The sequence below is a fragment of the Symsagittifera roscoffensis genome, chromosome 4 (assembly GCF_963678635.1).
Source record: "Symsagittifera roscoffensis chromosome 4, txSymRosc1.1, whole genome shotgun sequence".
Taxonomy (NCBI): Eukaryota; Metazoa; Xenacoelomorpha; order Acoela; family Convolutidae; genus Symsagittifera; species Symsagittifera roscoffensis.
This window is the reverse complement of record NC_087065.1, coordinates 40,270,980-40,296,095: the sequence shown is the minus strand read 5'-3', so window position 1 is coordinate 40,296,095 and position 25,116 is coordinate 40,270,980. Positions and strand designations below refer to the sequence as shown.

Below are 25,116 nucleotides of genomic sequence, written 5' to 3'. Positions count from 1 at the left end.
AAAAACCTCCACTTCTGCAGAAAGGCTCTATAAAAAAACTTCATAATTAATTTCAGTACTTTCTGTTGTAACCGGGATCTTTAGTCAGTGTTTTATTTTATGCTACTAATTTCAATTTTACTTCCTAATTGATTTTATTTTCATTCAACTTAGATACCTTTTAGCCTGCCGTCTTTTAATATCTAGTCTTAGTTCAAAAGTCTAAAAGTATTTTAGTAGAGAGCCCCCGTAGTTTTACCTAGCTTTAAGCTAATCTTAGTTTAAGTACCTCTTCACAGGTGTTCATTCTGAAGATTCACACCTGGATTATCCTCACTTTTTATAACTAGGTGGTTAAGCAATGAAATTGGTAACAAAATTTTTAGTTTGTTTTTCATCATTTAGGGGGTATATCAAAATGATCTTTATTTTTACATAGAGTTTTTAGATAATATAAGCGTGTGGTCAATAAAGTTTTTGTGAAAACTTCATCAATGTTTAAAATTTTTTCAGAAAGAAATCCTAAAACTTTCAGACGTTAAACGACGGTAGAAGTATTCAGGCCTCTGCCATTATACGAACAGTCTTTCGTTCTTTCGTTCATTTAATTGACTGAATGCATGTTATGGCCTTTTTTCATCAAACACTGTTGCGTCAAACTAAAAGAAGAGGTCAGTCACCAGACAAAAAATGAAGGCAGATAAAATGCAACGAGAGGCCGTTTCAACAAAGAGACATATTTAGAAGTTTGCACGTGGCGTTTTTTTTGTTCATTATTCGACCGAAGTATGCGGCCTACACAATCCAAATGTCCGCCTTATCCAAATGTCCAAACTAACCAGGCACAACAATTTTTACTGTATTGCGATTCCAAAAGTCTGTTTTTTTTGTCAATCAAGTTAGCATTAACTCAAACCAGTTAAACTTACTTATTTTAACACTGATATTTTCGTTGTACATATAAATAGTTTGCTGTGCATATTATAAAAGACGAAGCCTTGATGCAGTTGGAAAAAAAAGACGAAATAAGATTAAAAAAATGAAAAAGAGGACCACTAACTTTTAGGTCCTCAAGGCATAGAAAATCTAGAGAGACAAAGTTCTAAGGAGACAAAAGCTCGCCATTCAAGTCCCATCCAGAGGAAAGTAAATTTGTCTCCATGTCTAATTCTCAAGAGCATTTCTCACCGTCTTGAATTTTTAGAACGTATTCAGCAAACTCACACTCTCATTAATTGCTTTCCCTTAAAATCCAATGTGCATCCATAAACTAAAGAGTGAATAGAAGTTCACATTGGAACAAGAAATGCAGGTTTCTTAGGAAGAAGCACAGAATGATCAGACTTAAGTACATTAATTGTTGTTACCTTGAAAACTAACTCATTTTCAGACATCCACTTTTGTCCAACCCTTCATCCGCTCTAAATTAGTCTTAAAGAGAAAAACTTATCACTAAAAATTAAAACAAGGGCTTTATTTCTACACTGAAAAGACTATTAAGAAATGATCAGAGCAGCTTGAATGACAAGTGAAAAGGCTTTATTATGGCATTTATGTGACATCATCTGACGCGCATTTGTGGTATCTGAATTGAAGTAACGTACTAAAATATTTTGTCTATCTTTTCCATTAGATCATAATTGTTGAGTTAAGTTGTTAGAAGAAAACTGTCCAATTTTCTGCTTTTTTCTTCTTAAAAAGTTGAAATATTACATTCAACTTCTACTTGTCGACAGTTCATTTTGTCAACAGATTTATTAGATGGTTTTTCCATATCACTGTCGTATTTTCAACTGAGTTTTTAGATTCTGCGTGTGGTGCTAAGCGCAGCTCCGTGTCCGGCTGTACCAAATTTCGGACTGGTAAATTGGTTGCCCTAAAAGTGATCATCCGTTCACCATTTATCTGTATTTTTTTTCGACTCAAACTCTAGAAAATGTAACGTTGTTAAGAAATTACAGAAGTTGCCTTTTACTGAATATGTCTTATTCTGAATATTTGATATATCTCTTAAAATGTTCAAATAATTTTTGATCTCAAAAAGTTTCGAAGCAAAAACAGTATTGCAAAACTTATGATCTCCTTGGCTCCTGCAAAAGTCAACGTTTTTCCAAAACGAACTTTTTGACAAATTTTTTATAATTGACTTTCAGAGGTTTGTTTATATTTGGCACCAATGAGTTCAAACTTAAATTTTAATAATTTATTTGTTATGTCCATTTGTTTGCGAGAAACTTTGGTACGTATTAGAGTTATATGCATTATAATGAAGGGAGTAGAGTTCATACATCTAGTTCAAACTTAGGTCGTTTTTTATTCGATCTGTTCCCTGGATACGACCCTGTTTTCGAATTCTTTCCTGTGACAGCTTCTTGCTGCAGTTCTATTTGGGTTGCTTTGTTTCCATTGGAGTCCAAGAGCTCCTCGCCAACTTCCGAGGGGTCGGAGAATGCGAGATTGGGGAATAGTTTGGACATAGTTCTGTGGAACCCATCTTTGAAAACCACACTCATGGAGTAATAAATGAGAGCATTAAATGCCCCGTTGATATACGTCAGAAAATGAATCACTAAAATATGAGAAGAGCAATCAAATTTGAGCTGTACCCTGTTAGAGTTGAAGCTTTTGCGACGAATTACATGTATATCTACGAAGGTATTATTCAAGATGTCAGACTTTCAACTTTTTAAGCAGAAACGCTCCTGCTTGCTATTATAGCGAACTATTTTAGTTTTATAAATGCAGTTTGTTAGTATCAGAAACAGGGTAGGATTTAGGGGGACGCCTCTTCCCCTCAGGGATTCACCTTTGGCGATAATACTTTCTAAATTTTAGGAAAGGAAAAGCGCGCGCCAAAAAAAGCTCATTTAATTGATCAAAATCTTCCAAAACAAAGCAAAAATGTCATTTTGGCCTTTGTTATAAAGTCACCAGCGGCGCCAAAAATGCTGGCTAAATACGATCCTTATATAAATGTAGAAGAGCTCAGAAAATTAATTTGTTTGACCTCAACAAAAGGTCGATTTTTTTTGAAATCCACTCTCCCCTCCCTATAAAATCTTGGAACCGTTCTTTCTCAGAAACATGATTCAATTTCTTATACAAGCATAAATCAATCTCCATTGGCGCGAAAATTAATATTCACCAAAATTTGAAAAGAAAAAAAAGAAGTTCTACTGATAGCAGACAGAAAGTCCAACTCTGTTTTGTTACTTAAATTATTTAACATTGATTTCTGATATCAGAAACAAAAGTTGTTATTTTTTCGTTGATCAGTTTGTGCCATCTGCCGTCGCTAGAAATTAATTCAAGAGCCTGGAGATAAAGTGTGTTATTTCAAAATATTTTGAACTATTGAGAGGTTTCACACTTAAAGGCACTCAAAATAATAAAGGCGTTCCCTTTGAGGTGTTTTTAATGTATATGCAAACGGCAGTAGTGCGAGAGCGAAGCCTTACTTTTTCGTTATTTCTAGGTCTCCCACAGCCTGGCCATTTTTTAAAGATATTTTATAACAAATATAACAACCTCTTATTTTTCTAAATAAATGATGAAAATTGATGATAAAACTTGGTATAAACTTTTTACATTTAAATGTTCTAAAACGACTTAAAGTTATATTTCCGAACAGATTTTTCAAAAAATTGACAACATAAATCAAATTTTTTCACTCATGCTGATTTTGATTTTTTATTTAATCGTATTCGGCAGTTCTTTATACCATAGGAATAAGATTGATGGCGTAAACTCAAACATATAAAAAATATTTCTGGTGTGATTATTTTTTGTGAGGTTATGGAAGTTTGACAACTAACAAATTAACTAAGTCGGGATAATCAATGCGCGCAAATTTCCCTATTTTTTAATAGACAAGTAGCGTAGTAAATGCGGCGATTCGATATGGCTCAGAAATCAGTACATATAGAACTCAGGCACCCTAACTTCCCAATAAAGCAAAATGTGTTGACCAAATCTATTGAAACATGTCCCGATTTTTTCAATTAACTTATAAAAATTGTTAGAAAAACTTGAGCTTAAATGTTCAACCTTCTGGAAAAATTTTTGAAATAATATTTTTGAAACATTTTTTAAAGAAAGTGTCGGTCGGAATATTTATAAGTTTTCTTACTCAGTTTCAAATCTGAGTTGACCAATCTAAATTGACTAAATTTGATTTTTAGTAAACCATTTTTGACTAAATTTTTCAAACCGTCAGAAAAAAATTGATGGTTTGAGCCCAAATTTGAAAAGACATATGATTTTGTTATGTGAAGTTACGGAGGTTTGAAAATTATCAAAACAGCTAATTCAAGATAATATAATTGCTTAAAGTTCTCAGTTTTTGTTCAGCGCATATTAAATGCGGCGAATCGATTCGTCTGAGAAACTAATACGCATATAGTTTAAGAACCTTTTTGGTCCAAATGTGGCAGGTGGAATTGAACAAACTTTTTGAGTGAAATCAGCAGTAACAGAAAATTTTCATAGAACACTAAATAAAAATATTCACATTAAAATAAGACCCGCGACTCTTGTTGATTTTAGATTTGTTAAAAGTTTCGAAAAAATGGATGTAAGCTTTGATGAATTTTTCAAAATTTTTGCAAAGCTTGCATCCAAAATTAAATTAAGACACCTTAGGGAGCAATCGAAACTTCTAGAGATTTTTGATTTGATAAAAACTTCGATAAAATGGATGTAAGCTTCGATAAGTTTTTCAAAATTTTTGCAAAGCTTGCATCCAAAATTAAATTAAGACACCTTAGGGAGCAATCGAAACTTCCAGAGATTTTTTATTTGATAAAAATTTCGATAAAATGGATGTAAGCTTCGATAAATTTTTCAAATTTTTTGCAAAGCTTGCATCCAAAATTAAATTAAGACACCTTAGGGAGCAATCGAAACTTCCAGAGATTTTTGATTTGATAAAAATTTCGATAAAATGGATGTAAGTTTCGATAAATTTTTCAAAATTTTTGCGAAGCTTGCATCCAAAATTGTATTAAGACACTTTAGAGAGCAATCGAAACTTCCAGAGAAGTGACGATTATTCAAGATACGAGCAGTATCTCGTTTTATTTTTTTTTGGTTTAACTAAAAATCTTAAAAGTAGTTTAACTCAAAGGTAGTCTTGGAATCATAATTTAAAAAATTGGTACTATTTTAGGACATCTATTTTTAACTGACTAACCCTAAATTTTTCTTAAAAGCATCTTTAGTGCCAATATACTACTTTTAAGGAGGAGGTCGCGCCGAAAAATTGCATTTTTTTGGGCAAATTATTCCAAAAAGTGTCTAAAAACGCCTTTTTTGGCCTGATTTTTTTCAGAAAACTTTTAAGTGATTTGTGAGAGCTTAGAAAATTAATTTGGTTGGATAAAAAAGCCGCCCCTTCTCGAGAAGATCATAGATCCGCCCTTGCCTGGAAAAACAATTTATTACCAAGGAAAACTGTTCCAATCAAGGCGCACCGCCGAGTTTACCGACTGCCATCTAAAGTGTTTGAAGCAGCTTTTGGTGAAAAAGGATAATTTTTCCAAATCAAAAAAAGATGGCCCAGCTTTGATTAAAATTGATGATTGCGAATGACTTCATCATTTTAAAAATGCATCTGAAAGAATTAAAATTCGTGGCAGTGATTGATTACTTGGCTATCAGAAAAGCCACTGATTACTTTTTACAAGATCTGATCTATCATTGGAACAATCCTCAAGGGAACTTCGAAACCTTACCTTGTTCAATCTTCATTAGCGAGCGTTGCTTACTTCATCAAAATAATTTCCATATCATTTGCATAATTATCAAAGCTATCATTTTTTTTTGCTCCCACCAATCAAAGAAAAAAATAAAACAACAAAAAAGAATAATTCAATGAGAAATATGGCCTCAAATTTTTTTTCAAATTGTGATTTAATTTTGAATTTTTCAAAAAAGTTTTGAATCGAAACTTAATAAACAATTTTTGGTCAAATAACACTCCACAAAAAAGAAAAATTTTACAAAGGTGCAAATGAAATATCGATTCCTAATTGCAACTTGAGAGTATTTCAAATTGGCAACTCAGCTTTTTCTGACCTGTAGAAAACAGCGATGGGCGGAGACATCTTATCTTAATGTTGCTGATAGAGATTAATCTAGTGTGTTCGCGAGGGGGATGGGCGCATTATCAACAAACTTTCAAGAGTTTTGTCTTTAATGTTAACGAAACATCTAGATGGTTTTCCTAACTCTCTCATGACAAAAACGGTGCAAATACTAAAGCGTGTATAGAAGAGCACTTCGCAAATAGCTCCCATTTCTTGGCGCTTTAGCTGACTAAAAAGTTTATATTGACATTCAACTCGGCCTAAAAAATGGATCAAATAAAATGGATGTCACTGATTATCGCCAAGCCGATGGGGGAAGGGGTTAAGGGGTCTAAAATAAAATAGGTAGTAGTGCTACTCACCCTTGTAAAAGTATATGTTGAATGGTATGACATCGAATGCCACTAGGAATCCATACAAAAAATTCGGTAGGAACGACAGAATATACACAAATGTAATGATGAACAGCATCTTGCACAGTTTCAGGTGTCGGAAGAAACTGTGTGCCGAGCTGTCAGCCGAGGACGAGCCATTTGTGACGTCATTGCTCCTCGATGACGTCAGAGGATGTCGTCCTCCGTTATTCTGGTCGGGTTTAATGTCGTTAGAGTAAGTGGTGGTGTTGGCGTCCTTGCGCTGATGGCGACTTGCCTCTTCAACCTAGAATGTCTCTAACTAGAACCAGGCTGAGGACAATCAACACAAAAAAACACAAAACTTTGTCTAAAAACTAAGTGATTTATTTAGGGAATACGTTCTTTTGATTTTTTATGGTTATTTTGTGTATTATTTTGTCTTTTTTGGTTCGAGTGATAAAAGAAGTCAGATCAACATGCTAAAACGTGAAATCTACCATCGTTTTATTCGTTCGAATTTTAAGTAAGTATTTGAACCACTTCTGATCTTAAAAACCACTCCTACTTTTGAGCGCAGACTCATATCTAGAATACGTTATTTTTACGGGCAGGAGTTGTCAAAAACAACCGGATGCCTGAGGTCTAATAAAGATAGTTTTTCAAGATAGCTAGGGAAACTAAAAACAAATACCATCAACTTCAGAAATTCTGTTCCTCTGATCGCAGTGATCGGAGGAAGTGATAGTAAAACGAAACAGATAATTTTTGCGATAAATTTTGGAAAATTATGAAAGTGTGAAGCAGGGGCGGAGGCCCTTTTTCCCTCAGAGATTGGATGGTCCTCCCTTTGGTGCTATTGCAAATAAGCTATTCCATTTTCCGCTAGCCGTCCCTAAATTTTTCTGAAGATGCTTTTGATGCCAATGTATATTATGTTGATCTGTTTGTATTTTTTGGTCGACCTAAGAGTGGTCAGCAACGCCACCCCCTCGAAAAACTTAGATGCTTCCCTGGTTGGACTCATTTAAAAAGCTCATTTGAAAAGAGAGTTTTTATCGATGATTTCTCAACAAGAGATCAAAAAAAATTAATCTTGTTGCGCATTAAGTAGAGAGGAAGCGGATGCAAGCCCACCCCCTCAAGAATTTGACCCCCTCATCACTTTTGCTACTATTTTACAACATCCACTTTTGACTGATTTCCTTTAATTTTTTCTAAAATTAAAAATTTTTCAAAAAAACCCAAAATTGAGTTTTGTACCTGCTATTTTTTCCAAATTTTGGCTGCAGTGCACAAAATTTTGTTAAAAGAGGATTTTTATAGTGTATGTTCTGTGAGCACTCGTAAAATCAAAAAAGCCGACAAAGTGTCAAAAGTTTTTGGAAAATCCTCCCTGAGAAAACCCTAGATCCACCCTTGGTGTGAAGAATGCAATTTTTGCCTTGCGCAAAATTTCTAATTTCTTATTAATGTTAAGTGTACTGTGCAAAGTTCACAATGTATCCAAAAGTCACGCGCAAAATTCACATTGTGTGTACAAAATTTGAAATAAACCAAATGAAGTTCTATTTATTTGCAAATGTTCATCTCTACCTTTTGGCCAAAATATTCATGAGACTTTTTAAGGGCATTAGTAAAATTCAGGCATTTGCAACATTTATCCTGTCATGATTTTTTGCTAGTGCACAACGTAGAGTTTTGATTAGTTTAACCCTTCGAACTCATGCTAAACTGAACAGAGGGAAGATTTTTGGTTCCAAGATTTAGTAATTGGATTTGTCTTTGTTCTCACTTTCGAACTAAGTGAGAGTATATTTTTGTAATCAGGGTAGTCGTGTTTTTTCTTCATAAAAATTTTTGTCTTTTTAACTAGCGATTTTGCAAGTTTTTCAAACCATGAGAAAAATGTTGTGGTTTTGAGCTAAAATTAGAAAACAAATTCACCTGTGAAAATTGAATTGAAGCTTGCTATTTGGTCTGCTTAAATCTTCTGTATAAGCGAAAATTAGAAAAATGTGCATCTGAGCTAAGAATTGAGTGTGGGGGATAGTTTTGAAAAAAAAATCAAAAAAGTAATTTTTTGTTAGAAAGAAAATTTCATCATTTCTTAAAAAAAACACTACTCCGTAGAGCTTAGAAGACAGTCATGACAATCAGGGCGTTGCCTTGATATGAGCAGTTTTGTTCAACTTGTGCGTGAGCATAGATTTTATAAACATTTAGAATTTCTTAGTGCTCCGACTATTTTCCTGTTTTTTTCTCCAAACAAAATTCGAATTTTCAACTAGCTAATTTTGACGGGATTTTTTTTATATCGTTGGGAAATTTTTGTTGCCTGGAGCTAAAAACAAAAACATTTAATGCTAACCGGGAGGTATTTGAAATAGCGTAAGGGGGAAATTTATTTATTTTTTTTCTTTTGTTTTGAAGTTTTTATCAATTATTTTAATTTAAATTACTCTATACAAAATAAAATGCATTTTATACAAAATAAAATGCATTCAAGGCTTTGCCGATATGCGCAGTCTTGGTTTTTTTTTCTATGCTAAAATATGACGTAGCCCACCGATTGATTAAACGTATCAATGAGAATAAAATGTCTCACAGAAATCATGTTGGTTTCAAAACTCGAGAATAGCTATGCTCGTAATTTGTTGATTTTTCTAGATTAATTTCGATGATCAAAAAATAGTCAAAAAATGTTTGATTTTTTTGTAATCACTTTTAGTGAAATTCTGGTGTATGAAACTTGCCTGCAAATTTGGTCAAAATGACCTATTTAGTTGGGTTTAACGAAATTGATTGCAATTTCGTTAAGCCCTGCAAAAAATCTGCTTTCCAAATTGTTTTGAAATGAATTGAAACAAGCGAATTGGTTTCATTACTTTCTAACAGGATTCAAGTTACAGCATTTAGTATTTACATTTGGCATTTACGAGCCAAAAAAGAAACAAAAATTTCAAATTCTTACAACTTGTACAGTTATGGGGGCCTAGGAAATTAGACGACAAGCTAATTAGACGACAAGAAAGAAACGGAATTTACAGACAACCATTATTTACTCAGCCAACAGATAATATAAGTCTCTAAACAAGTTTCACGCAATTTGCAGGCAAGTTATTGTCTAAATCGGACAACCAGTGTTTAATCAGCCAAATTCCGTTATTTTCTGATCGTCTAAGTTCCTAAACCCATAGTTATGTATCTGGTTGGGTTATTCTAGTTAATCGGTAGTTGGGAAATTCAGCGTTTTCTCTGGTTCGAGCCATCATATAAATTTTACGTTCTGGAGAACGCACAAGCAAAAAAATTCACAATCAAAATGCTTTGGTCTTTCGAAAAAACGATGGAAAATTTGTGCTCGGTGCGATTTTCTTCCTCAGGCAAAATTTTAGACTTTTCAACAAATGATGCATCTAAAATAAACAAACATTCATGAAACTGGACGTAACATCAATTTTAATTACTAAAATTTTTCAGTATTTTTTATTTATCTTATGGTTGCGGCGTAAAAAGGTGGGATGAAAGGGTTAAACAGGGTGCTCAAAGTTTTTCTCATATAATTCACTTAAATTGTGAATTGAAATCTTAAATTACCAGATTTTGTAACCTCTGTGAAATTTCGAGTTTGGTCGATATTGGTTTAGTAATATTTTCCATCATATAAGAGGAGGCGCCATCTATGGTATGTAAACTGCAGATACATCTGATTTCGTGCCTTGCGATAAGAAAAATTTACAATTCCCTGACGTGCGAATTAGACGATATGGTTCGATGAACACTAATAAACCAGAAACCGTAGTCTTTTCTCCTTCAGACATTGCCAGTTTAAAATCTGCTCGCTTTCTTAGACAAATCATTACAATTGGAATTCAGGTAGAACCAGAAATCAATTTGGAGAGCGGGCGAATTTCCCCAGGTGACGATAATTATTTCCCCGGGGCAAAACAATGAAGTTGTGAACAAACAGCAAAGGTACTTCAGGTTATGGATATGAGCACTTAAGAGTATTTCAGCGTGAGAAGTTTATCAAGGTAGATTTCTTTAATTAGTCAGCCAAAGTTCGGTCTCGAGTTTCTTCTTCAACAAGGAAGCTTTAAGATGAACGTAAATTTACTTACTCATAAAGGGTCATTAAAAACCATTTTTGAGGCCAGTTGCAATGAAACTTAAGTTAAATCAGTTGCATCTAAAAGCGTTTTTTCTTCAAGATAAGTTTTGTACATATTTAGTGTTTTTTGTCTTTGATGATTGGTAGTTTTACATGCTTTACTCATTAACATTTAAAAGCTATGAATTAATTATCATAGACAATTCAAAGGATTTTTTTTTCAGCTGGCCAGCAACCGCGCTGAGAGGAAAACACCCATAAATTCTCATCAAGAAAATTTCAAGAAAAAATTAAAAAGCACCTGATTCAAAGGCGTGTTGCGCGACTTAGATTCGACTTGCCTGGCTTTTTGTTCCGACGTATTTTGGAAAAAAATGACGGGTTATTCCGCCTAAATTTCTCAAATTTGCGATTTTATTATATTCAATTCATAAATGTTGAGAAAAACATACATTATTCTCAAGCCGACTTCTAACAAGGAGCTGTTTTCCTCTGGAGCTGTTTTTTGTGTTTTTTTTCTAATCTGGGTAAAATCTGGAGTCTATTTGAATAAGTTTTGACTGCTTGACCAAGCATTCTTCAATTTAGGCCAATTCGGCTTATTTATAATTCGACTTGAAATTGTAAACAAAACATTTTGATATGAAAAAGAAATTTGATTGGCCAATTCTAGGATGAAGCAAATTATTGCATTGAGCTCAATTTAAAAAAATATATTTACCTATGACCATTTTCTTTAAGTTTTGCCAAAGATCGAAGATTGAGTTTGAAGATTGCCAATTTGGGACAAGTAAAGAGCAATATATTTCATGCTAGAGTGCTGATTCAAATTATCCAGACAAAACTAACAAAAGTTTCATATGCCTTTTTTGCAAATTGGGTTGAGAATAGACAAAAAAATGAAGGGAATAAAATTTGCTTCGATTTTCACTTGAACTAATATGCTGCAATTTTTTACCCAAAATTTTTAACTTAACATTCAGCTCAAAAATGGGGGCTTTGGCTTATTCAATTGATGAAAAACGTATCAAAAGAAGCTTCTTACACATCGCAACAAAATTTTGGAAGGTTTAAACTTTCTAAAATTTTCGTAAAACGTTTGAAATATGTTTTTAGCCAAATATTTTGATTTTTGTTTTGTAAAAATGATCTTTTACGGCTATCAACTAAAAATAGACAGATTTTTAGAATTATAGACTTTCTAGAACTTTTTTGGATGTGTAGGAAGAATTTTTGATGTATTTTTTACTTCAATTACTTTGGTAGTTTCAGCGTAACTATTGATTAATTAAAAAATTCAAAATGACCCATCTTTAAGATAAATTTTTGGTTAAATTTTCGGGAAAAAAGCATCATTTTAATTTTGATGAAATTCTAAGTAAGTTTTGTTCCTCTTATTTTTGTCTAATCTTAAGCCAATTTGAGAGGAACGCGTTCAAAAATTCAAATGTTGTTCGTTGCGCCGTTTAATTTAAATCAGCACTGTATTAATGCGTAAGCGGGGATTTAAACTGTTCTAAAAACTGCTCCAAAGTGGATTGAGACGTGCTCTTTGGTCTATTTAATTTTTGCTATTTGCAAAAAGTATATCACTTAGTAATTTACATAGCATGTGGGGGGAGATGATTACAAAAAAAATCCTCAAAAAATTGTTCGAATTTTTTTCTTTTTTTTCATCAACTTTCAGGAATCAATTCAAACTACCTCAAGGAAATCAAAATGTAGTCGGAACATGGAGGTTTTTACCCTTTTTAGTCGCCATATGTTTTTGGATTTAAGAATCTTGCGCCACTGAGATATAATTTATGAGGGCATACTTCTACAAGGTTCTTCAACACCCAAACACATTTTTGACCCTTTTACAGTGGTTTGAACCTTTTTCGGCCAAATCACTGTATAACGCCGTCTCTGTAATGAGCACTTTACTACTTGTGCTGAACGCAAGAGTGACTTATCGTTTTTTGTTTTCGACTTTCCGGTTAGAAGAGCACTGAAATCAGTTCACTTTATTTTTGAATGTTTTTTATATGACTGTTTTTTGTTCAGAATTTCAGATAAAGACGGAAATAGTAAGCGACGTCTCGGAGAAGAAGGCGTCTGAAAACCGGCCACAATGTCTTTTGACGCTCTCTCAGGCTTGAAGATCAATTGTGATTCTGTCGATAAATCTGGCACTAATCATAAGCCTGAAAACAATTTATTATTATTGTGAAGAGTGTGAAGTAACTATGACGTAGGGTGCCTTTTCGCACTTTTTTGTTACATCAACGAAAGCACGTAGGGTTCAAGTGTAATTTCATATTGAATTCAATTCATTTGTGATTCAAATAGCAAAAAGAGCATTCAAAATTTTCTCTCAGTGGCGAGAAAAAACAGGTATTGCTACTCCACAATTTTTTCCTACTTAGGCTCAGTTTTCAGGATTTGACTGATTTCTGACTCAAAATCTAATAGTGCAAGGATAATCTAAAATAAGGGAGAGACCAAAGAAAACCGAAAATTGGAGAAAAAAGAATTCCTTTTGAATCCCAAATTTTTTTTACTCATGTTATTACTGAAATTCAAGCTATAAATGCGAGTCGTATCAATCAACCTTAACACTTGCACAAATACATTATTACGCTTATAAATTACGAACGGGGTTATTTGAGAGACTGGGGGAATGTTTTTGAGATTTAAATCGAACAAGGTGTTTTTAGTAGGCGCAACGTTTGAAGGATATGGCGAAATACTTATGCTCGAGATGTTTCTTGGATATCTTCAACTATTCTTCTCCCCCTCGAATACCAAGTAACGAATACCCCCCATGATAAAATGAATCAAGGGTCAAGTATTTGAGAACTTTGTACCTAGTAACGAATCCCCCTTTGCAAAATGGGGAGTTAGAAAAAGAGATCCCATTCTTTTCTCCAGACAAAGTTAGATGAGTTTCTTTTCTCCACACAAAGTTCTTAACGTTAACTATCAGTTTATCACAGTTTTTATGGGCTATTGAAAGACGTAAAGCTTTGATTGATTCAACGCTTAGAACTCATAACAAATAGATGGGAGGCCAGCTCATCAAAAAGAATAGTAAGCTTTGCAAATCAATTAACATTTGTAAACAAAGCCAAAGCCTTATTTAATACTTAAATCCTGATTGAGCTAATTAATCAAGCCTCTAGTCAAGAGAGTGCCAATATTTATGAGTAAGAGCCTGGAATTTCTAAAACCTTGAAAGGAAATATTCAAAACCTGAACGTTGCGATTGCTTAACTGTTTTTTTTCTTCTAAATTTGGCTAGAGCGAATAGTTGTATTGTTTTCTACTTGTCTCCCCTCCCCCTAAATTCTTCACACTAACTTATTGTTCCGACTTTTGTAACGAAAGTAACGGAATATTTGTGCTCGGGGTGGGTTTTTTCTTTTCTTCAGACAAATTTCGACTTTTTAACTAGTCATTTTTAGCGGAATTTTTTTTACATCATTCGCAAGCGATTGTTGTCCTAAGCTTAAATTTGAAAAAATATTTCAATAGATATTTCTGTGCTCTTTTTTCGTAAAGTTATGGGAGTTTGAAGGTTGCAATTTTGGCCAATTTGGGACAATTAACGCGCGATATTATTTCGTGCTATTAACGTGTAAGCGAGGATTAATCCGCCTTAGAAATCATTCCAAATTGGTTCAAGGAAGCTAATATGCCATAATTGATTTGTTAAAAGGAGCAAAATCTACCAGTTTCTACTTTATATGGCGTGTGGGGGGATGATTTTCACAAAAAATCTCAAATTTTAGAGAAAAAAAATTTTCATTCCATTTCATTACATTTATTTTTTAATGTTATTACTGCTCCATAGACCTTAAAATGCAGTCGGAACGTTCAGAGCTTTGCCCTGATACGAGCAGTTTTGTTCTTTTTTTTTAATTAAACTCACTTACCAACATCTCCCCTCCCCCAGTACTTACCCTTTACTAACATTTACCGTAAAAATAGGTTAAAAAATACCGTAAACGCATGCCCCTACCCCCTAAAACGCCCACACACTTTTAACAACACCTCCCTTCTACACGCTTACAGATCTTTACGCCCCCAAAAAAGAAATTTAAGGGGGTGTCAAGTAGATGTGGGGGAGGGGAGGGGAGGTGAGGTTGTAGGTGGTAGGTGGGGGTAGCTTCGGGGGTAGTTGGGGTAGTAGTGGGTAGCTTCGGGGGTTGTTTGGGTAGTGGGGTGGGTGGGTGGTGTAGGTGGGGCAAGAGGGATAGATGGGGTTGGTAGGTGGTGGGGGTGAAGGCAGGTGGGGTGTTGTATGTGGCGGCTAGGGGTTGGTGTGCAGATAAATGTGGGGAATGGGTGTAATTTTTTGGGTGTTAAAAATGAGTTTAGAGTTTGAGGGATATGTTTTTTTTAATTTAACCAACTGTGGGTAGGTTTAGAAATCGAGTAAGCTGTGAGTATTGCAGAAAAAGCAGCGAAACTTGCAGAAAAAAGTGGAAAAAATAATACAACTTATAATTCATTATAGCTCATTATAATGGACTTTAAATGGATTATAGTTGGTTTAATTTCTCTAAAATTAATGAAATATATTGGATTATAGTAGATTGCGTGGTCCCAAACTGTAAATAAAATTGGTTATAAAGCCAACTTTTTTGACCACGAAAACCAATTATAATCGACTATTATCTACGGAACCTCGCAGCGGATAGCTTGATTTTTTTCAAAAACTATTGAAAAAGTGATTAACTTTTTTAACTTTTTTCTTTAGCGGACTAAAAAGCCTCAAGTGTTTAGCGCAAAAAGTTAGTGTTGAAAAATTCGATTTGAAAAATTTTTGTTTCTTTTTTTAATGTTTTTTTTTAGTTTGCTGCTTTAGTAAACACTTTCGAGTTAATATCAGTTTTTCATTAGTTTATCACTAGTTCATAATCTTGCCAAAATAAATCAAGATATTGATGCGTGAAAAAAACTAAATGCTAACAATAAAAAATGAAATATTTAGGCAATTATTTTGAAACGTACGATTGAAAGTGTTTTAAGCATGTAGATGAGCAAAGTTTTTGGTACTTATAGGACGTATGCTATCATAAGGCGTTTTGTAATACCTTTTGCAAGTTTCAGTTAAATTTTTTTTTGTTTCTTATTAGAAGAAAATAGCCAAAAACAACACCATTTTGAAGGGGGGTTGAACATCGGTATTTGAAAATATTTGATCATCTGTGTGATGGTCAAGATTTTACGCATACGATAAGCAATTCTGCAAAATTGGAAAGTGTTTTTCAAACAATTTCAAAATTTTTTCATTTAAAAACTTATGATCTAATTGAAATTGCTGAAATTTGCAAGATAAGATAGGTGCTGAAGAAACATTGTTTTTATCACACAGATTATCAAATCTGTTTTTTTCTTCTGATTTGGCAAATTTGCATTAAAATTGAACCGCGCTTTGTTTGTTTCACATCGTCCTAAAAGAGTCAAAAGAAGGTTACATCGTATTGAGTTGAAATCCAACCTAAAACTTTTTTTGCTCAAAAATTTTGATATCTTTTCATCAGCTTTTGAAGTTTCTTCAGCGCTTTTTCAGAATACCCAAATTATTTTTAGAAACTTTACCTAATTTAATTGTTTCAAGTTTTTTTTTGAAAAAATCTGAGTTTTGAGTTTTTGCAACAATACTTTTTTGAAGTCAGTTAAGAGTTTCGAATGTTAAATCTAGCTTCTTCTCTCCCTAGACGCAGAAAAACACATGTTTTTAGTGTTTTGTCTGAAGCTTCTGCTCATCAACCAACAAAGCAGTTTCAGTGTAATTTTTGATTGACTATAAGAAGTCAAAACTATCCCTTTTTGTGTTAAAAATTTGGTCCCAAATTTCGGAAAATAAGTTGCCGCATAATATTTCTGGTAAAGTTCTGAGCTATTATTTTGCTCTTCAGTTTTTTTTCTGACCGATTTGGAGAAAAACACAATTTTGTTTATTTTCTCCGAATAAATTAAATCAGCACTATCTTTGTTAATAAGACGCATTTTCCTATAAAAATATCTTCCGAATTCGATAATTTTCTGCTTCAAAAAAGGCTCATTCCTCAGACTTATATTATTCTTAAGGACTATTCGCTGCAGCTAGTAAATTGGATTAAAATGTTTTCAGTGGGCGGGTAATTTTGGTTACTTGTTCAATCTTTTCTTCTACATCAGTCATCATGGCAGCACTCAGTTGGTAAGAAATATCTCAATTTTCAAGCAAATTGAAATTATTTATTAAGTTTATAACAACAATTAGTCTAAGATAAAAAACAGTTTCTTGTAATAGAAAAAAAAACTTCTGCATCGTAAACAAAATTTAAAAATACCATATTTCAAAACCACCGCGATATTTCCATAATGTTATTGTTTTTTTTTTCCAATTGGGCCCCGAGGTCCTTTTGTAACATTTCATTTTGAAGCCACTAAGCTGTCTCAAATCGTATAAACTTATCTTAATTTAAAATAACATGCCAGTAAAAAGGCCGCCTCTTTTTGTATTTACCTCGCCCAATTTCGCCAATTGATTCTTAAGGCTTTCATGTCAATTCCCAATTGGGATGATTTCAATTTAAGGCCCACTTGATCAATTTCTCAGTCAAGCATCGAGCTTCAATAATACCCACTAAGCAGAAAGATCAACTTTCGACACATTAAATCTGTAATTGCAGCCAAAAACATCCATTGCATGCCCTTGGTTTTTTAATAATACGAAAAAAGTTATTGTCAATTTCTTCTAGAAACAATCAAAAATCTTTTTTTTTGCTTTTTACTTTGAGTAATTTATCGAACAGCTTTGCCTGATGTTCAATGAGTATTAAGGGAATCTCAGTTTTTAAATGAACAAAAACCTCTCAGAGACAAGGAATCTCAGAGACAAGGTTCCATTAATCTCATTTTCTTTAGTCGACAACAGGACGTTCAATTAATGTATTAAAACTCAACCAGCGGATCTGGAAGTTGTTACGATTGATTGAGCAATTGATTAAGTAGGCATAAGTAGCAATTTGAGTGGTTTTGGGGATCTTCCGAGACGGTTTGTTTCCGCTTTCAATTAAAATTTCACTGTTACATTTTATAAAGAAATTTAAAAATTCACTAGCTGAGTACCATCGCATATTTTTTTTAAGTAAGAGACGGAATATGAGCTTGGTGTAGTTTTTTTCCTGCAGACCAAATTACATTTTTTGACTAGTCATTTTTGATCAAAATTTTTTATAGCATTTGAAAAGTATTGATGTCTTGAGCTCAATTTTTTTGTTCTGTGATTATTTTTTGAAAAACTATGAGGCTTTAGAATTGCCAATTTGGCTATTTTGAGAAAAATAACGGGAAGTTTAATTTGTTATAAAATGCGTAAGCGACGAAATAATCCGGCTTAGAAATCGAAAATTTACAAAATTATAATTCAATTGATATTCTTAAAATTTGTTTCAAAAACCTTGCAGAGCAGCCAAAAGACTCAAGGCCTATCAAGTAGTCTTGTTTCATTCTTCAATTTTTTGTTACAAATTTCAAAGATTGTAAGGACCAAATTACCACAAAAATGTGCGTATGGATTTTGATGGTAAAACTTTTCAATTGTCAAATGAGTATGCTTGCACCAAAGTGAAATACAGTTAGCATAACTGCTTGATTAGTCTTCATTACGCTAAGAAACGCGATTCAATTCAGCCAACTACCTATTAAAGTTTTTTTAGATATATCAGTACTCATAAACGTTTCAACTTGACCTAAGACCAAGTACCGGGTCAAGTTTATTTGACTCAAGTTTTTGAAAATTTCTTTACACAAAGCTTATCGTTTGACAACAAAGTATTTGAAACCAGTTAAGGTGCAATCGGAACATGCAGGGCTTTGCCTTGATATTAGAGCAGCCTTTATAAGCATTATGGGCAAGGGTTAATAGGCATTATTGTTCCGATTTTTGAAAAAAGTGAATGAAAATTTGTGCTTGGGTGAGTTTTACTTCCGACAAACTTCGAAGTTTCAACTAGCAATTTTGACAAATTTTCAAATTAATCTAGAAGTATTGTTTTTGTTAGCTCAAAATGAAGCTTTTTTCACTTGTGATCATTTTTCTAGAAATATGGGGATTTAAAATATGGCAATTTGGTCAAACTCGGACAATTAAATTTCGTATCATTGATGCGTAGGCGGAGCTTAATTCCGTTTTATCAATCGTTTCTATTTGAATTGAGGAATGTTGCTTGGTCTAATCAATACTTTGTTACATGCTTATTTAATCATTTTACATAGTAAGGAGTACAAATTTTTACAAAAATCTAAAAAGAAAATGATTTTCTTGATATCTGAAAGTTTCAATAATTTTTATAAAAGCGAACACTACTTAATAGAACTTAAAACGTGATCTAAACTGAACATTATGGAAGACGCTTTGATACGAGCAAGTTTTTTTTCCAAGTTCAAGGTAGTATTGTTTCACATTTTTTGGGGTGGTCTTTTCAACATTTTTGGAGTTCTTTTTCGAAATAGTTAGAAACGCGCTCCAGGGGCTGATCTAGGATTTTCTCGAGGGGGGGGGGGGGGGGTGTGGGGGGCGGATTTTCAAAAAATTTTCCAAAATTTTGACGACCTTTTTTTTTTCTAGGTCGACCAAATTGATTTTTCGAGCTCTCCCAAAGCACTGTTTTGCCCGCCCCTATTTTGGCAAAAATTTCTGTGCCGCAGGCAAATTTTTGAAAAAACAGTCAAAAAAGCCGTTTTTGGGCACTTTTTGAAAAATTTTGACAAAAAAATCGCGTTTTTTGGCGCGCGCTCCCCCTCAAAGTTAGTATATATTGGCGCCAAAGGCGCCTTTAGAAAAATTTTAGGGTCGGTCGGCCAAAAATGGATTTCTGAAAAAGTATCAAAGGGGGGACCCTTTGGGTCGGCAGGGGGTCGCCCCGCCCCCTAAATCCGCCCCTGTACAAGACATATCATGATGATTTTAAAACCTAAATTCCAGCATTATGCTAGCACATTTCAGTTTAAAAAAGAAAGCCTTGGCAAAGATAAGCAAATGAAAGGGAAAAAAGGTACTACGATTTTCATTCCAAAATGTTCATTTTTTAACTTAAATGAGCAGTGAAGATGTCTGTGAAGAGAGAACTAGTGGATGTAAGAAGATTTTGGCTCCTGCCTTTCTGTGCGGCACTTAAATTTTATAAAGATCAAAGAACAGGCAATAGACGGATGACTAAAAATTAACTGGAGATGCTTTGTTATTTCACAGAAAAAATCAACCTTTGGTTGTAGGAAAGCACAAATAATGAAGATCAAATTAGATTTGGTAGAAAAGTGAAGTGGCGCCAAGCAAATCCAGAGAGAATTAGGATCAAACATGAAAATTATGCTCCAAAACGAGCTACAAAGGTGTATCAAGAGAAAATCAAATGAAAATACAGTAAGCATATTCTGTATAGTTCATCAACCTCTCAATATTTCAAAGGGATTGATTTTCAACAGGAACGAACGAATCTCAGATAAATGGTTCCTTCCAAGCTGAGAAACAAAGTTGACACGTTTTCAGCCACACTAATTTTTTCAGATTTGGAAAAAAGCTATGATATGGCAAGTTCTTAATTTTGAGCAACTCAGCTCCAAAGAAATTTATTTTGTCAAAATGGCTTGTTGCAGAATTGGGCAAAACGAAAACGATATAGTTTTAAGGGATTAAACCGGTCATTAAGCCTTTTGAAGTGATGAATGATATTTTGTACTCTTCCACCGGTAACCTCATAAAGCTCATCAAACTGTTTTCTGGCCTTAGCGCTGGAAAGAACAGTCAATTTGAACAGTCAATTTGAATTTTTGAAATAGATTCTTTTTCGACAATCTTTAAGCTGCATAAATTTTTACCCCTAAAACGTTTATCTAAAGAAGCTAAGAAGAGTAATTATTAAGATTGAACCCAGAACTGTTCTCATAAACTAAACCTTAACGTTGAAATAATTCAACGGAGTGTATGCAGTCAAGGACAGACAATACCGAACAAACATCTAATTAATAAAATGAGCTGTCAAAACGTTTTGGTCGCTCGGAAAAAAAGGATTGATGAATAACTAACGAATTACACATTCTCTTTTCTCAGGCACATGGAAAAAGTTAAGATTAAAAATTGCAACTGAAATTAAGCGTATACAAAGTAGAGATCCTAACGATGTAATAGAGATGAATAACTCTATTAGATATTCCAAATTTTTAACTGAATGATTTAAAAATTTATGAGAGTAAACTAAAAATTGGGTTTGTACCATACAGCATTTATAGATGAAGCAACTACTAAAAACGGTGTCAGGACTATTTGCCGCAACTCAATTGGCCCTATGCCAACTTGTCCTATACTAACTTGCCCTACGTGGCAATTTGTCCTATCCCGTTTTGTCCCATACTTAGCACTTTTACTTGATTCTTTGATGTTCAAAATGAGGACCAGCAAGTGCTAATGTACACAGGACTTGTTTTGAGATAACAAAAGACTCTAATCGAAAAATATTGAAGCTGAGCCTAAAAAAAAACATAATTTTTGGTAATTACTCCTCAAAATTTGACAATAATCCACAATAAGCGCCATTGAAACAAAATGAAACACGGCTATTCTTTCAAAATGAAACACGGCTATTCTTTCGTTTTGCTTCATTGATTACCATTTTGTTCCTAAAAATCCAACATAAATACTATGAGTCAACTTACGTGGGGAATCTCTCAACAAAATAAACGAACGCTCATTATTGAAGGACACGATTTCACAAAAAAGCAAACGACAAAATCTACTGAGCACTAGAGATGCGCAAGATACAGTTCTTACAAATGCCGCATGCTCGCCGTCACAACAGGAGATGAACTCGTATCAACAAAACCTGAACACAGCCACGATGATAGACCTGGGAAAGTTGAGGCAAACTAGATCATGCATCAAATGAAAAGAGAGGCCAGGCAGCAAATTGTACCTGACAATAGTAGTATAATTGCCACTTGTCTCCAGGAAATAACAGATGAGAAAGCAGTTCAATTATCCGCAGCAGAACTCTTAACCGCCAGAAACAGAATTTTAAAGACAGGCATTTCATAATTCCAACGGAATATTCTAATTTCTGTTTATTCGACTGTGGAGTAATGGATCCTGGGCGAATTTCAGTTTTTGGTGATCGAGATAATATTCATGCCCTCCGAGTTCACAATTCTCTTTGGCTTTACGACTGTACATTTAAAATTTGCCCAATGCAATTTTACCAGCTTTATACCATACACATTCAAAATGGCGGATTTTACCCACCACGCCTTTATGCTCTACGCCCACCTCAACCCAAACAGACGTAATCAAAATTCCTGAAAGCCATCACCTCTGTCTCTGATAACGCTCAACCATCGAGGATTCTTCTAGATTTTGAACAAGCTGCAGTAAACGATTTTACAAGTGCGTTCGCAGAGTCTTCAATCAAAGGCTTTTACTTTCACCTCTGCCAGGCCTTTTTTCGCAGTGAACGAGCTGGGTTTGAAGAAATCTTATGAAAACAACTGCGAGCTGAGCTTGGCTCTGCGTTTAATATCCGCTCTCAGTTTTGTTCCAACTGATTTAGTGGAACAATCGTTTGAGAGCGTCCTTGAGGAGATTGAGCATGTGTTGGACCTATTAGATCTTGAGCAAAGCCTATCAGATAAAATTCACGAACTTGCCTCATACTTTCAGAGAATTAATAAAAGGCGAAACAATAGGCTAAAAGAGCAGGCAACCGTTATTCCCTATGAGTCTGTGGAACCATTCCCAAGAAGCAGCGGAAGGCTTGATACGAACGACAAAGGCCGATGAAAATTGGCATCTCGGAGTTACAGCACTATTTCAAGGGAACCACCCAAGCCTCTACAACTTCGTGAATACGATTCAAATGGACTCAACTAATCAGAAATTCAACATTTTGAAGAATATGGAGGGAACGCAGAATCAAGGGCGGAAGAAATATCGGGATATTCATGCAAAAATCCAAAACCTTTCTAGTAATTTCAACAAAAACCATGTTCCATATTGTTGACAATATATATGCACTAGCTCATTTACCATTTTCGTAATTTTTAAATTGTCGGCATTTTGTTGCATTTTTAATTGATTTTTAAAAAATCACCACTTTTCTAACTTATAGTCATCGTACAGGGTCCAAATTTTGAGAGGTAATAAAGGCCAAAACTGCAGTATTTTTGCTTTTTCCCTCGCCCGTGCCTATTCTGGATTATCCAGTATAGGGGGGTTTTAGGAGCCAGGCAGTACCTGCGGTTTTCCATTTCAACAATTTCATATTAAATTTTTTTGTCTCCTTGAAGTTTTGAACTCTTGACTTCTTGATTAAGAGTGTTGTGCACTGATAACTATGCTATAGGAGCTTACAAGATCAGCAATCAATCTTTTGAAATGCTTAACTCAACATGAAAATTGCATTGAAGGTTTGCCGCTTTCATTTTGTTCATGCATGCTTTGAACTCATTTTGATTCAGCACATGTTTTAATGATTCTGCATTTCAATTCAAACTGAATTGTTCAACAAAAATACATTTCTTCTTTTTGCCGACATTATGTTCTACTAGGACATCGAAGAATCTGGGGCAAGTTTTTTTTTTTATTATTTGGGACAAGATTGCATTGGACAAGTTGTCATCCGGGGCAGTTTGGAATCGGACAAGTTTTGCTGGGACAAGTTGACTTCGGGCAAATTGACATGTAACCACTAAAAACAATCATACAGGATAAAATGCAAAAAAATTTTCTCACTAAAAGAGGCAAATGTTCTTGAAAAATTAAATTTCGCTTTCTAATATTTTTTTCTTTTTCAGCAATCGTAAACCTGTTTCTGTAACCCACTTGATGTCAAAACGTCTTGTCTTAGTTTTCCGAAACAAATCTTTGGTCTTTTTCGGTCTATTATGCGGAGTTTCGTTGTTTCAGGAATAATGCCAAGAAATCTTGAGTATGAGGTGTCGAAGATTGTCTCTATCGTTTCAATTACTAAAACTAGTTTTTGTCTAATTTTGTCTCTGGTGTGTCTGTGTTTTGTTTTGGATCTGTTTCTCTAGATTTCGGGATCACCAGGGTTAAGCTCGAGCCCTGTAGTTCTAGGAATCTACAAAAGCAACAAACACTTGGTCACCAAAGAATTGAAAAGGGCCAACTTTTTTGCGGGGGCAAGTTGATTTGAAATAAGCACCTGAGTAATCGGCTGACGTCAGCAATCGACTGTCTCTCGGGAGTCAGCAATCTGCTGTCTCCGGTCAGCGATCGGCTGTCACCTAAGCAATCGTTGTAATCGTGTAACATTCGCCCAAAAATTACACAGCAACGGAGCGTATGGAAATTCCACGTTGACGAATAGCTGATGTCAGTAACCTTGTTTCTTCTGATTTTCTGTTGTGTTGATTTTCTGGTCTGTTTCAGGGCCAACTGTCATGTTACCATATTCAGGCCATCAGCCAAACGACTTTTAATCCGCTTGTAAGAATAACTTCATAGCTGGGTCTCGGATCCCCAGACAACGTGATTATTTTCAAAAACACGGCTAGAAACCATAATTAGAGATTTTGTTAGTGACATATATATATATATATATATATATATATATATATATATATTAGATCCATTAGTGATGGGTTAACTCTTTCCTCGCTCGCTTCTAACTGCTCATGATCGGAAGACTATATCAATATCGGATTCAATAAATGTGTTCAGGGCATAACGGTAGCTGAAATATAGTCAATGATTGGTAAAAGATTCTCCGGACACCGGGCCCCCAATTCCGACCTCTCTCGGAGATAACGTCGTTATCTCCAAACTCCTGTTGCACCGGATGGTTCGGAGCTGTATTGAACTTCTGTTTACACTGTCTTCTTCTAGTAAGCACCTCATCGTGTCCTCGTGTCACAATAAGAGGCTTCGATTTTCTTCTATTAACTATTTCTTCTTTCGACCATTTATCGTCTTGCAATCGGTTGTTGTGTGTTTGACACGTTTTAATTGTCAAAATGGCCGTTTTTAGTATTTCTCAGAAACGTTCGAGTCCAAATCGAAAATTTGAAAATTCAAAATTCTGGAACAATTTAAGTCATCTTTCCACTTCAGTTTTAACATCAACGCCTTTAACGTCATTTTTAGCGTGCTTCGGAAGGTTCGGCTGGGCCATCCGGGGAATGGCACACGTGGTGCGTCTGTGTTTTCTAATTTGATTCTGTTTTCACTGGATTTCAGGACCACCGGGTTTGAGCTCGTGCCCTGTAGCTCGAAGGAATCTACAAAATCGAAGTACACTAGGTCACCAAAGAACTGAACAGAGCCAACTTTTCTGCGGGGGTAAGATGAGTTGAAATAACCACCTAAGTGTGGGCTCATCACTTCGTAGATTGGCAAATTCTGTCAAGTCAATGATTATCGGATGTTCTTGGCTAGTAGTAGCATCCCATGGTGTTGTATCCTGTAATCCATTTTTTAACTGAGAGTTCCTGGTCCTCCGCCTTCTTCATTTGCTGGCGTGATGGAGATTGGACGCGCTTTTTGTTTGACTCGTCACCTAGATCTAGTAATTCTACTTCAATTTGTATTATTAGG

At 34.5% G+C, this 25,116-nt stretch overlaps 1 protein-coding gene across 1 annotated transcript in view; it reads right to left on the bottom strand.

The window, feature by feature from the left end:
* Positions 1 to 2,132: 2,132 nt before the first annotated feature.
* LOC134844523 (dopamine receptor 1-like) overlaps positions 2,133 to 25,116 on the bottom strand; it is a 41,895-nt gene continuing 18,911 nt past the window's right edge. The window contains exons 4-5 of the mRNA XM_063861243.1: positions 6,428 to 6,725; positions 2,133 to 2,548 (exon numbers count right to left, since the gene is read on the bottom strand). Of these exons, the coding sequence (XP_063717313.1) occupies positions 2,262 to 2,548; positions 6,428 to 6,725 (585 nt within the window). The 3' untranslated portion in view covers positions 2,133 to 2,261. The remainder of the gene's footprint in view (positions 2,549 to 6,427; positions 6,726 to 25,116) is intronic.